The 15025-nt window shown below is 46.0% G+C and overlaps 1 protein-coding gene across 1 annotated transcript in view; it reads left to right on the top strand.

The window, feature by feature from the left end:
- Window positions 1–15025, top strand: part of XRN2 (5'-3' exoribonuclease 2) — a 398081-nt gene that overhangs the window by 35915 nt on the left and 347141 nt on the right. Inside the window, exons 2-4 of the mRNA XM_085612392.1 lie at window positions 2227–2354; window positions 2445–2556; window positions 13570–13681. Coding sequence (XP_085468518.1) covers window positions 2227–2354; window positions 2445–2556; window positions 13570–13681 — 352 coding nt within the window. The remainder of the gene's footprint in view (window positions 1–2226; window positions 2355–2444; window positions 2557–13569; window positions 13682–15025) is intronic.

Here is a 15025-nt window from a genome sequence, read left to right as displayed (position 1 = left end):
AAGGATAGTTGAAAGACTATTGAGAGCTGAAGAATGGACAGATTGGGAAGACTGGAAGGGTGGAAGGAAGGATGGAAGGATAGCTAGATGCATATGTGGATATAGTGATGGGTGGATGTGTGGAAGGATGTATGTATAAAAGTGTGAAAGGGTGGATGAAGGGATGGTGGCTGAATGGATATGTGGGTAGAAAGATGAAGAGATTGTCAGATGAATAGACAGAAGGGTGAAAGGATGGATGGAAGGAGTATGAAGGGGTGAAGGGAAGGGTTCCTGCTTATTTACCTTTACTGCTCGTTGAGATTAAAGATTTGGTTCAAGAGGGGGATATTTTAATTTTCTAGCTAATTCCTTGTACTATGAGTTATGACACTGTATTCAAATTTAAATCCTAGTGTTTGTAAACCCCAAACACAAAAGTGCAAGAACCTGTAAACAACCATTTGCACTACATTTTTAGACTTTGCACCGTAATCTGAAGGAGGCTCACAATGGCATATGTAGGTGGAAATTGGTGTGCAGGTCTATGCACTGTTAATTATTGGAAAGTATACTTCCCACATCCAGTGTTATTTGAAAATAAGGTGCACTTTGCTTTTTGCATAGTTCAGGATTTTTTTACTGACAGGGATGCATAGATTGCATGGTCCAATTTTTCCTCAAAGTCTAGATTATACAGTTCACATCGGTGATGGTGCCAATTAGGCAACTTTTTATCTGCTTAGTTTGTCATGAAGGGCGTATGGTAGGTTGGTTACATTTGTCTCACTTTCTTGAGGTAATTGGACTAATTGTAAACTAACATTTCCACTAACAGTTGTAGAAATAACATTTACACCAAAAGACAGAGGAAAAAAACACATTTTGACTCCAGTTTATTGAAATATTGATGCAACAGCACTAGTGTAATCCATGTAAACTGAACATTTTGGTTTTAAATTGCTCCAGGGCAGTCTGTGTGATACAGCTGGATACCGTGCGTTTTCACCCAGGAATAAAGGGCCATGAACATTTTAAAAAGATTTGGTTGGTAGAACTTGTGTGTTACTGAAATGTCTTACTAAATGAAATAACAATTAATATTCGAGAATATATAAGGTTGAAAGCTCTTTTGGTGCTCTACAAATGCATTTCTATCTCGCACACAGCAATTATGCTTTGTTTGGCCACCAACTAGATACAGAAGTCATTTTAGCTGCAGAACAATTCACCAAAATGAAAGAGTTGTGGCGCTGAGCGAATAGTCAGGTTGGATTAAATCTCCAAGCACAGGAAATCGCCTCTCACATTCTGCTTGTTAATGTTCAGAGCTAATCCAGGTTAGAAATGCCACCGACTTCCAGCTGAGGCCTGCAGCTGTGAATATAAGGTACAGGGCAGATGTGCCCTTCCTTTCTTCCATTTAATGACTGCCGAGTGAAAGTTGAAAGTCAGAAACTTAAAGTCAAGAATTTAGAATATTGTGTAGTGCACAACAGAGTTTCCAACTAATCTGGTGTAGGCAACTGTATATTAATGAAAAATGCAAACTATAAGGTAGAATATAGCTTCTTTTTTTTGCAGTTTTGTATAGCGCAACCTTGGCCCAAGGGTATTAGAGGCATTACAGATTTTTTTTAAAAGCACAGTTAATATGTGGTGTATAAGCCACCGTAACCCCCCCCCCCCCCGCACCCTCCTTTTTCAGTTCGGGCTCGCTCGCTTCGCTCGCTGTACTAGGATATCATTTTTCGCCCCACCACTTTAAAAATCCACCAGCCGCCACTGCCTGGCTGTTCAACTAAACCCAGCGCCGGGATACAGTCACGGGTGAGAAGCCGTGATTTTACTAATATTGATTGATTTTTGTTGGTAAATAGAGCTGTACCTACAATATTCAAGTTTATAATGAGCTGACTTTGTTCCATCTGTACTGTTTATGATGGTTCCGTGAGGCATGGCTTTTGTTTTTTCCGTTTTCACAATGAAGCCCTATTTTGATCACCAAAAGTAAAGTGCTGTTTTTCTGAAGCTTATAAGTAATACTGCGGGAGAAAAATCTTCTCAGTACTAGAATTTAATTTCGATCTCTGGTTCTCCAGTGTGTTTGAGAGCCTGTTTGACTTTTGGTTTCATGTATGGCACGTTGACTAGTCTGTTTGAGTTTTATTTAGTGTTGAACAAGTGAGCGTTGTTTCTGCTTCCTAAAGCACATACTGAATAGTGATGATTTTTTCCTTTCCTCAGCCTAAAGAATGCAATGGCATACAGATCCCGATAGATACCAGCAAGCCAAATCCGAATGAAGTGGAGTTTGACAACCTGTATCTGGACATGAATGGCATCATCCATCCTTGCACACATCCTGAAAACAAGTAAGTATTAAACTGATATTTTAATTAAATTAATACTCTGTTCATTTTTACGCATATATTGGTGGTAACTCCCTGCTGTTAACATTTCAGGGCCGCTCCTAAAAATGAAGATGAAATGATGGTTGCAATTTTTGAGTATATTGATCGACTTTTCAACATTTGCAGACCAAGGAGACTTCTTTACATGGCAATTGATGGTGTGGTAAGTTTGCATGTTTTATTGCTGCACTTGCATAGCCTTACTACCTCGAAGTCTGGCATATTCCTAAAAATGGCCCATATGCCCATTCTTTGTGGTTCCACGATTTCTAAAGAAGGGTGTGGCACAACTGTTGATCATCTGGGGAAGTCTGATTCGTTCTTTGTTTAACTCTCAAGCCCCCTCCCCAGAGAACATATCATGATCACATTAGTTGTCAGTATGCCTTTATATACCAATAGTACGTTATGTATCCGTCCAAACTTAAATAACTTGTGGAACTATGCAAACTATACAGCTTTGTATGAGCAGTTGGCACATGCCTTTACCACCCTACCTCCCTCCAAACGGTCTTGCTCCAAGTTTTGCTACTCTTGTCATTACTGTTAAATGTTAAATTTCCGAGACCAATCTTTCACCCTCATGTATTCACTTATCTGCCACGCTACACCAATCCATATTAGTCTGCCATGCATCAATTTGCAGGAGCAGTGGCTTCACCACGATTGTACTACATCTTTTAGCCACCATCATGCAAATAATATCGGTTTGTCGTATTCTGGACAGATGGAATCTCTGCATTCCCAAAATTACTACCTTAGGGTCTAGTTTCAGCGAGCCGTTCTAGTACCACAGCTAGTTTCTCTCTCTCTCTCTCCAGAACTCTCTGAATAGGGGATACACCTAAAATACACAGACAAACTTCCCTTGTGCATATCGTCCGAGGCACGGTTTGTACTCCCCATCCTAGAAAAATCTCTCCACCTGCACTCTCCTATAATAAATGTGATGAAATATTTTGAGTTGGACCAGATCAAATCCATACTATTTTGCTTCTATTTGAGGACATTCACAAGTCTCTTCCTAGTTTCTATCCTCCGTCCATCCTAAATCATCCTTCCATTTATCTTTTAGTTTGTCTAGGCCAGCCAGGAAAGTCTCAAATTCCCTGGTATCCTTTGTCTGACTTGCCTATATATGAGGAGTTGGGAATCCAAAGAGTTCCTATTCACATTTTAGGGCTTTAGAGCCATTCTATTTTTTGCACATCTTCTAACTTTGCGATCCATATCAAATCCCATTTTCTGAACCCTATATCTCTTCTCTCAGTATTAAGTTGTCCCATCTGAGAGCTTCATTCTTTAGTTTGTTTCAAGACAGTTGACTAAAGACAATTGCCATTCCTTGAGCGCGATTTGTGTGTGGTCTATGGAAGAGCCACTATTCTCTTATTTTGCATTGTAAATCCTTTTGATATTAATGCTGTTTTCTGCTATCTGTAGCTGCACTTCTCAGATTTTTTTTTTTATTTGTCTGCTTACGGGATTGAAACACACAGTTGAGCGCTCAAAAGTGAAAAAAGACAGCTTTTTTTCTAGTGAAGGAGCTGATTACACCAGCGAATCAGAAGAAAACCAAGCTGGTAAGAGACACAAGGAAGGCACTAAAGTTGGGGTTTTTTCAGCCAGAGTACTTTGCTCAACAGACATTCAAGAGGCACCTAAATTTTTTTTTATCTGAAGTGCCACTGTATACTTGCCCAGAAAGACGGCTACGTATGTACTCTTTTGTCTGCCAAAAAACCACACTGAGAACGGGTGCATAATGTGCATACCTCGGGAACCTAAAGACTAGGGAGAAACTTAACTCTACACCACGACAATCTCAGCACAAATATGCCTTGCTCACGGTCCTGTGGTTGCGGAGCGTTGATGGAAACCCCGAAGAAATGTGCTGGTGCAAGAGGAATGCTCGGAGGCAAAGGGGTGAAGATGCTGAAGAATGCGTCCAAGGAGAGGGACACAAATGGAGAGGTAACACTGTAGGGGCGCAGTGGTGCTGAGCTGAAATCCTCAGATGCACAGTCCTCTAAGGCTACCCCAATATCAATTATTTGCGCTGGAGTGGATGAACAAGCATAAAGAACCCCCGTGGCTCTTATTTGGATGGCTTTCTTTTCTCTTCACTGCTTTTTGTTAAGAAGCCCACCTGTTACCAGCAATAAGTCCCACACAGCAGGATTGCGTAGAGCTGTTCCGAAGCCCTGTCCCCTTACTCCACCACTTTGCAAACGCACCTAGTAGTTAAAAAAACCGCGCCAATTCACTAGAAAAAAACCAAGGTTACAGGGGCGTTATAGTTGGGGACATAGAATTTTAAAAAAATTCATAGAAATTAACTGAAAAAAACAAAAGGTCACAGGGACAGTTGGGATTAGATTTCACTCGTACAAAACCAGAGAAATTCAGCTGTTCTAGTTACCTGAGCTAACTAGAACTTACGCCCCTGCATTGCTTTGCTTATGACCTCACATAATTCACTCATAACGTTGTCGGTGACCTCCACAGAACCACTCGCACTCCCATACAGCCTCTCATACCCTACCTACACAATCACTCACATACCCATACAGCTAGTCACACACCCACACTAATACAGCAAGTCACAGCCATACACAGGTATTCCCATACAGACTTATTCACCTATACAGCCACTCGCACACCCATACAGCCTTTCAAAACAGCCACTCACCCATACAAGCACTGACAACCACTTGCATACCCAATCGCACATCCATATAAGCTCTCCCATAATTTGATCTTTCACCCATAGTCACCCAGACACACTCTTCAATATAACCATTCACACCAACTCGCTCAAACAGCAACTCATTCATCCATACAGCCACTTAAACACCTAGTCGCTCATACAGCTATTCAGCCTCGCACGCTCACACACTGTCACGCTCACACACTGTCACACACACTCACTGTGTCACACTCACTGTGTCACACTCACTGTGTCACGCTCACTGTGTCACGCTCACTGTGTCACGCTCACTGTGTCACGCTCACTGTGTCACGCTCACTGTGTCACGCTCACTGTGTCACGCTCACTGTGTCGCGCTCACTGTGTCACGCTCACTGTGTCGCGCTCACTGTGTCGCGCTCGCTGTCGCGCTCGCTGTGTCGCGCTCGCTGTGTCGCGCTCGCTGTGTCGCGCTCGCTGTGTCGCGCTCGCTGTGTCGCGCTCGCTGTGTCGCGCTCGCTGTGTCGCGCTCGCTGTGTCGCGCTCGCTGTGTCGCGCTCGCTGTGTCGCGCTCACTGTGTCGCGCTCACTGTGTCGCGCTCACTGTGTCGCGCTCACTGTGTCGCGCTCACTGTGTCGCGCTCACTGTGTCGCGCTCACTGTGTCGCGCTCACTGTGTCGCGCTCACTGTGTCGCGCTCACTGTGTCGCGCTCACTGTGTCGCGCTCACTGTGTCGCGCTCACTGTGTCGCGCTCACTGTGTCGCGCTCACTGTGTCGCGCTCACTGTGTCGCGCTCACTGTGTCGCGCTCACTGTGTCGCGCTCACTGTCTCACTGTGTCGCGCTCACTGTCTCACTGTGTCGCGCACACTGTCTCACTGTGTCGCGCACACTGTCTCACTGTGTCGCGCACACTGTCTCACTGTGTCGCGCACACTGTCTCACTGTGTCGCGCACACTGTCTCACTGTGTCGCGCACACTGTCTCACTGTGTCGCGCACACTGTCTCACTGTGTCGCGCACACTGTCTCACTGTGTCGCGCACACTGTCTCACTGTGTCGCGCACACTGTCTCACTGTGTCGCGCACACTGTCTCACTGTGTCGCGCACACTGTCTCACTGTGTCGCGCACACTGTCTCACTGTGTCGCGCTCACTGTCTCACTGTGTCGCGCACTGTCGCGCTCACTGTCTCACTGTGTCGCACACTGTCGCGCTCACTGTCTCACTGTGTCGCACACTGTCTCACTGTGTCGCGCTCACTGTCTCACTGTGTCGCGCTCACTGTCTCACTGTGTCGCGCTCACTGTCTCACTGTGTCGCGCTCACTGTCTCACTGTGTCGCGCTCACTGTCTCACTGTGTCGCGCTCACTGTCTCACTGTGTCGCGCTCACTGTCTCACTGTGTCGCGCTCACTGTCTCACTGTGTCGCACACTGTGTCGCGCTCACTGTCTCACTGTGTCGCACACTGTGTCGCGCTCACTGTCTCACTGTGTCGCACACTGTCGCGCTCACTGTCTCACTGTGTCGCACACTGTCGCGCTCACTGTCTCACTGTGTCGCACACTGTCGCGCTCACTGTCTCACTGTGTCGCACACTGTCACGCTCACTGTCTCACTGTGTCGCACACTGTCACGCTCACTGTGTCGCACACTGTCACGCTCACTGGCTCACTGTGTCGCACACTGTCACGCTCACTGGCTCACTGTGTCGCACACTGGCTCACTGTGTCGCACACTGGCTCACTGTGTCGCACACTGGCTCACTGTCGCACACTGTGTCGCACACTGGCTCACTGTGTCGCTCACTGGCTCACTGTGTCGCACACTGGCTCACTGTGTCGCACACTGTCGCGCACACTGGCTCACTGTGTCGCACACTGTCGCGCTCACTGGCTCACTGTGTCGCACACTGTCGCGCTCACTGTCTCACTGTGTCGCACACTGTCACGCTCACTGTCTCACTGTGTCGCACACTGTCACGCTCACTGTCTCACTGTGTCGCACACTGTCACGCTCACTGGCTCACTGTGTCGCTCACTGTCGCACACTGGCTCACTGTCGCACACTGTGTCGCACACTGGCTCACTGTCGCTCACTGTGTCGCACACTGTCTCACTGTGTCGCACACTGTCACGCTCACTGGCTCACTGTGTCGCTCACTGTGTCGCACACTGGCTCACTGTGTCGCACACTGGCTCACTGTCGCACACTGGCTCACTGTGTCGCTCACTGTGTCGCACACTGGCTCACTGTGTCGCTCACTGTCACGCTCACTGGCTCACTGTGTCGCACACTGGCTCACTGTGTCGCACACTGGCTCACTGTGTCGCACACTGGCTCACTGTGTCGCACACTGGCTCACTGTGTCGCACACTGTCACATCCACTGACCTACTTATTCACTCACCTGTCCACTGTGAGAAAGTGGCTCTGTATATAGTGTGCCCAAATAGGTACAGAGTTCAGTCCCCAGAGGTTTGGCATAGGCTAAAGTTAGATATAACCTTACTCTCTAAAGTGGTAGCTTGGTCGAGCAGTAAGGCAGTATCAGAGGACAGTGTAAAGCATTTGCTGTACACACTCAGTCAGCAAATGGTCCCACACACTCAATAACTGAACTCTAGGCCAATGGTTTATATATAAAAAAATATATGCTTGTTTAATTTTAGAACCAACAATAGGTATTAAAATACACATTCTCAGAATGAAATGCTTTATATAAATACTTTTGCAATATGCAATTGACTTTTGTAGAAAGTTACACGTGGTTGCAATAGGCAACACAATTTTAAACACAATGCATGGAGTTCAATGGAAGTTTCAAGTTATTTGCAATAGATTACTTTTAGGATTTCTTTTGATTCCAGGACTGGATCCTAGATTTAGTCCTGGGACAGTACTTAGAATCAAGTGATAAAAGTTGACTTACTGTGATTTTTAGACAATATTTTGCTATTTTAAAAGTTGGCACTTAGAAAATATTTCATAGAAAACAGTCAATGATTCCCTATGGAAGAAAATTCAAGTTGCAGGTACAGTATGTTCTCGTTACTTTTGTAATCCAGTACTGGGTGCCTAGATCCAGTACTGGGACGTTTTATCCAAAACAGGTAAGTAATTACATTTTCAGATACCATTTTTAAAGAATATTTAAAGTTTACAGAAATTGTCACTTAGGAAATCATTGTTTGTCTGTGAAATTTCTTCTATGTGAAAATTGGGGTACTGGTAAGTACAGTTGTAAGTATTTTTCAGAGTCAGTGCTGGGCACCAAGATCCAGTCCTGGGAGCTCACCTAAGAGCAGGTAAGTGTTTTCGTTACTCTGCTGATTTTTGGTGAATATTTTAAGTTTTGAAAAGTCCACACTTAGAAGAAATTTCAGGGAAAAGCCAGTCAATGTTACCCTATGGAGAAAATTGAGTTATCGGTTTAAAGGTAAGTACTCGACTGGCAGAGTTGAGGTTCTGGGCATAGACTCGGGGGGGGGGGGGGGGGGGGGTCGGAGTCGGAGGAGACCCTCAGCGGCACAAGGGCGGCTGGGTGCAGAGAGTTAGGCCCAATGTTATCCTATGAGAGGTAGGCCTTGGTTGGTGGCTGCAGACTAGCAGGCCACACGGCTGTGGGAGCTGGGTGTGAGAAAGTGGCTCTGTATATACGGTTCCTTAATAGGTACAGGGTGTACAGAGTCCACAGTCCCCCAGGGTTTGACAGAGGCTCAAGTTAGATATAACCTTACTCTCTAAAGTGGTAGCTTGGTCGAGCAGTAAGGCAGTATCAGAGGACAGTGTAAATCATTTGTTATACACACTCAGTCAGCAAATGGTTCCACACACTCAATAACTGCACTCTAGGCCAATGGTTTATATATAAAAAAATATATGCTTTTAGGATTACTTATTGGAATTCCAGGACTGGATTCTAGATTCAGTCCTGGGTCAGTACTTCGAATCAAGTGATGAAAGTCGACTTAATTACTGTGGTGATTGATTTTTTTTTAAACTATATTTAGCTCTTTTAAAAGTGAACACTTAGAAAGTATTTCAAAGAAACCAGTCAATGATTCCCTATGGAAGAAAATTCAAGTTGCTGGTACAGCATGTTCTTGTTACTTTTTGTAATCAAGTATTGGGTGCCTTGACTCAGTACTGGGACCTTTATCCAAAACAGGTAAGTAATTACGTTTTCAGATATTATACGATTTTTAAAAAATACTTAGATTGCAGAAATCGACACGTGGAAGAAATTTCAGATAAACAATCAATGATTTCCTATGGAAGAAAATTGGGTTATTGGTAAGTACAGTTGTAAGTATTTTTCAGAGTCAGTACTGGGCACCAAGATCCAGCACTGGGAGCTCACCTAAGAGAAGGTGAGTATTTTCGTTTTCGTTACTCAGCTGATTTTTGGTGAATATTTTAAGATTTGAAAAGTCCACACTTAGAAGAAATGTCAGGAAAAAGTCAGTCAATGTTACCCTATGAAGAAAATAGTTATCGGTTCAAAGGTAAGTACTCGACTGGCAGAGTTGAGGTTCTGGGCATAGACTCTGGTCCCCCAGGGTCAGGTAGGTACAGTTGGTTCACCCTCAGCGACTCTAGGGCGGCCGGGTGCAGAGAGAGTTGGGCCCAATGTTATCCTATGAGGGATAGGGGGGGGGCCTTGGTTGGTGGCTGCTGACCAGCAAGCCACGCGGCTGTGGGAGCTGGGCTCCTGGTCACTTAGGGCGAGAGTAGGGCCGTTACAGGTAGGTAGAGGTCGGGGACCAATGGGTCCCTTTCCTGGGGTGGGTACACCCCCTACCCGGACCCTCTCCAGTGGGAGGGGGGCAGGAGCCTAACCCTGATTGGGTAGGGCTCGCCATCCTCAAAATGGCGAGAGCCCGGAGTTGTGCTTCACCTCGCCTCCCCCACCTGAGGGGTGGGGTTGGCAGAGGCTGGCACACCCCCTTTCCTCACTTAGGTTTTCCCGCTGATCTTTCTGCCAGAGTGGGTGTCAGAACCGATGGGGGGCCAGTTGCTGAGTACAGCAAGTGGACTGGAGAAGCTCCCAAAGGCGGCGTGCCTTTGAAGCTTCACCTGCCCATCCTGGGGGAGGAGACCTAGCACCTCGCCCAGGATGTGCATTGTGGCGGGCCCATGAGAACGGATGGCTCTACCCAGGGGTCCACCAACATGTCTGCTGGGTGGTAGCCTAGGCAGCCGCTCAGTCAGGACTCTGGTCGTTAGTTGGTTTCAGGGGGCATCTCTAAGATGCCCTGTCGTGCATTTTACATTAAATCCCACACTGTGGAGTTTGTGATGACCTCCCAGCACCATATACTCTTAATGGCAGCACTGCACTTACAGTGCCCAGGAATGGCCCTGGGTACTGTAGGGGTACAGGGCTCAGGCACCTGTACCCACACCACTGGCATATTGCACCCAAGCAGAGATGTGACTGAGGTATGCCAGGGCATTGCGTTTGTTGGCATGGCACAGGGATTTGTGCCATGTCGACTGTTTTGTTCTGCACCAAGACACTCAGCCTGCAAAGGGTCTGGGTACAGGGCCTCTAAGGGAGGCACAATAAGTGCTGCAGCCCTTGGCGGCCTTTTCTGGTCAGTGCCCTGGATACTTAGGGTACCATTTACCAGGGGCTGACATATGGCCAGAGATGCTAATTAGATTTAGGCTGTAATTCAGTTTTAGGGAAGAAACACAGGCCCTGGGCACCTGATCGGCAGGAGCCCAGGGCACACTCAAAGTACATCAGCAATTCAGCAAAAAGTGGGGGCATACCATGGAAGAAAGATGACACTTTCTCACATGTATGTATGTGAATACACGTATGTATATACACGTGTGTATGTGTATATATGTATAATAATTTTGCTTCAAAGTGGAGGGCTCGGAGCCTCCCACCTTCATATCCAGCAAAACTCCTCCAAGAAAGGACGACCTTAAAGCCAAGTTCCAGGGATTCGAGGCACTTTAGGACCTTCAAGTGTGTGTATATATCTATCCTGCCTACGGGCAGTCATAGTTAGGACCTTGTTTCTATTCAAAAAGTGTTTTTTCTTTTGCCAATAACTTTGGCGCTTTTTTATTTTGGTACACTGACTTCATTAGGCATTTATAATGCATAAATCCATATAGCATAACCTTTGGTATATGGCTGTGAGTCAATGCTAAGTCCTTGTTAGCAGTAGCTTTTATGTGGCTTATCGCTGCTGTGTAGTTCTTCATATCCAGGCAATAGGTTCTCAGGTGGTTCATTTATAACAAAGTTCACAGCTCACTGTGAAATGTAGTGCAATTAACAGAGTAATCCCATACCCTCAACATTATTAACCTCTTTGGAGCCGTTTGACGAATGTTCGTGTAATTTTCAAAACTAATGTCCCACTCACTTTAGCTGCCGTCTTGAACATTTTGGGGTGATCTGTCAAGCAGTGGCCGAAGAAAAAACGCTTTTTCTCCAAGTTAAGCTGCTGAACGGAATTACACCAAATTTGCAAAAAGGTAGCTCTTGGTCCAGAGTGCACTTTTTTTGTTAAATGCTGTAAATCTGTTTAGTAATTCTTGAGGAATGCAAACATTTCTCAGATATACAAATATGGCCGCCGAGGATCCGCAAACCCTCCCAATCTCGTGCCTGAGGTCTTTTTGGCTGCCAACACTTCAAACCAGGAAGTGTTGGCAGCCATCTTGTGACTTGGTTGAACCGAGTTGCAAGGAAAAGTGTAAGAAAAAAAAAAAAGAAAAAAATTAAAGATTTAAGAAATGGGGACAGGGTAGAAACATCATGACCCCTTAGGCCTGCTCAGGGGGTACCTCGGGGCCCAAAAAAACATTTTTAAGAAATTTTCAGCAGGATTTGCGTTAGATCCGCGAAATGGGCAGGAATAAACCCAAAATGCAAAGCACTGGCTCGCGTGCTTGGTTTCCGTGAAGCCCCCAGGTGGGCTAGGTCCCAAGGGCAATTTAAAAATGCGATGCGGGGCCCCGTATGCCCAGAGGACCCGCCACCTCCCCGGTGCGTAGATGATTAAAGTGTGGGGGGGGGGGTGGTCTTGCCCCCCACTTCCCGTTGCGGCCCCAGGGAGCACCACCTCCCCAGGGCTAATTATCTTCAATGCAGGTGCATGTGGCCCACCCTGCCGCCCAGGGGACCACCACCTCCCCATGGCCCCCTCCTGGAGCTGTAAATGGCCCTGGGGACCCCCCAGGACTTGCTCCAGCAATATCCCAGGGTGCCCACCCCTGGGACATTATGGTTTGCTATGGCATGGTGGGAGCACTGCTCCTGCCATGTCATAGCAAACTCTGCTTTGCTTCATGGAAGCAAGAGCCAAAACTGGCCCAGGGGAGGGAAACGCGGCCCCTCCTTCCTTAAATTTTTTAAAAGGCCGGACTGTTGGCAATTGGCCTGGGGAGGGGGGGTGGAGCCACACAGTTCTCCCCCCTCCCCTTTGTAAAAAGAAAAAATGCAGCAAAGGCCCAGCCCAAGGGGATTGGGTTCTGGGGCACAATCGGCCCCCTGTTATATTTATATAAAGGCTTTTTAGTGGGCCATGTCCCGGGGGATGGGATCCAGGGGGACCTAAGGGACGGAGGGGACCACACAGCCCTCTTTCCTAAATTAAAAAAAAAAAGGAAGCTGGCAACGTGCCAGAGGCCCGCCCCCTTTGTCCACTACTCTGAAAACGCGCCTCCTGGCACGCTCTTGGTTGGGGTATGAAGTCCCCTTTGCTGCTGAGGGTCCTTTGGGGTCCAACTATCTCACCTGGTATTTCCAGTGAGCCCCACACAGTGTGATTGCTGAGAGGTGGTCCAAGGCCATGCCCCTTTTTACACCACTCTGGAAACTCTCTTCTTGGCGCAATACTGGTGGTGGAGGTGGGGGGCGGTAGAGATGAGCTCCCCTTGGGTCCTGAGGGCCTCAGAACTAAAGTGGATTAATCTTTCAAGCAGCAGTGTGCCAGGAGGTCACCATGTCATGAGTGATGTAATATGTGAGTTCATAACCAATTCATTGCGGGGGCTAGACCTAGTTAGCTCAGCTAACTATAGAGGCTGAATTCCTCTGGTTTTGACTGAGTGAAATGTCAGCCTAATGTAACGTTGCTGTAACCTGTGGATTTTTCAGTTAATCTATATAATATAGAATGTGTGTATGTATCGATCGTGAATCGAAGTATACATTTAACACATTGCCCACCTGGAGTATGTATGTTTTGTTGCTCGTCTTGATGGATGTATGTACTCGTACTTGAAATGAAAAGATGCATAGAGTATGGATGAAAGGAGCTGAAATACAGTTCTGGAGTTTCAGTGGCCAGTCATTTATTAGTTTGGTGTGTCAAAGGAACTGAATGAAGGCCTGTTCCTTTTTCTACTTTAAAACAAAGGGCTTTTTTTTTTTTTGTATGTGGTCTGAAGTTTAAATCTTGTATTCAAGTTAATTGAAATGTTAACGTATTAATTGAACTCTTTATTCTAGGCCCCTCGTGCCAAAATGAATCAACAGCGCTCTAGAAGATTCAGAGCATCAAAGGAAGGTGTAGAGCTAACTGAAGAGAAACAACGTGTCCGGGAGGAAGTGCTGAAGCGAGGTATGTACTTATATCTATGCATTTCTAAACTTGAGTCCTTTGGTCTAAAGTCTTTCACAATGGCAGGTAAAGGAGGTTTCAGGGAATGTGTTTAGTGGTTGTATTCTGTTTTTCAATTGGTCCTTGTTGCAACTGAAGGCACAGCGAGGATCAAGGCAGTTTCCACAGAATTTTGGGAGATGCCCAGTGAATTGAGCCTTCAGGGCTCAAACCCCCCCCCACCCCGCAAGATTGCATCATACATGCTCCTCTCAGGGCAAAAGTTTATTAACTATTGGATTTTGTATTGGAAGTCTAATTAAAAATAGGCCAACTTCACTGGAGTACATAAGCTAACTAAATCTAGTGAATTAAGTCTGGGTTTTGAATGATGCATGCAATGTGGTGCACGTGTGCCACTTCACCTTTCACTGCCGTTCTAAACATTTCATCAAGTTGCTATTTTGCTTTAGTAGCTCTCAACATTACTTCTGTACAATTCTGTCCCCATTGAACACAACCCCATTCTCAGGCTGACAGATTTTACAGACCCCGTACACATACACTTACACACCTTATTTGTGTCAATTTACGTATTGTAATTTTGTATAGCGCAAGTAGATGTAACAGAGCTCTGTACGTTGCTTGGGAGATGATCTACAAGATCATGTATATCAAGTTGGGAATTACTGAAACCCAGTTCACACAGTACATTTTCCATCTGTAGGCACAGTAAGATTAAGTGATTTGCCCAGAATCCTAGGATGTTGAATCAAATGCCAAAGGTGGCATTTGAACCTGGGTGCCCCGGTTACAATGTCAACAATTCTAGCCTCATCTCCTCCCCTTGAACCTCCACCCACCCCTCCTCCTCAAACTCTTAAACTCCTAAAATACCTTTATCAAAACAAGATCAACCTAAATCCTATCATTGACCTGCATTTTCACTACAGAACCACCCGTCTCAAACTCACTTTTGTGAACAAGTCTTAAGAATTTTCCTCCGTGATCCAGTAGGTTCCTTTTTATTCACAGCCATCACCATCTAAAATAGGTTTACTTCATACATTTTCCCATTCCTGTTGTCAGCTCAAAAGGATGAATTTACCAGTCTCCATGTAAATCGCTGTCCTAAGATGTTTAATAGCGGAACTGTCCAAGTACTTCATTATCCCAGTTGTGAATTGTACCCCATTGTTGAAATTGTACACTACACCGGCCGCCTGTGTGCTGCTGTTGGTGTATGTTTGGTGCTGCTTTTTGCGCCTGCCCCCTGTGCTTAACCTAAACCCCAACGCTGGCCCTGTGACCGATCTACTTACCTGCAAGTAGTGTGGCTCCAGGCACCCCCGTCTCAATTAAAAA

The sequence above is a fragment of the Triturus cristatus genome, chromosome 6 (assembly GCF_964204655.1).
Source record: "Triturus cristatus chromosome 6, aTriCri1.1, whole genome shotgun sequence".
Lineage (NCBI taxonomy): Eukaryota > Metazoa > Chordata > Amphibia > Caudata > Salamandridae > Triturus > Triturus cristatus.
The sequence above is the reverse complement of the archived record's forward strand: the minus strand, read 5'-3'. Positions and strand labels throughout refer to the sequence as shown.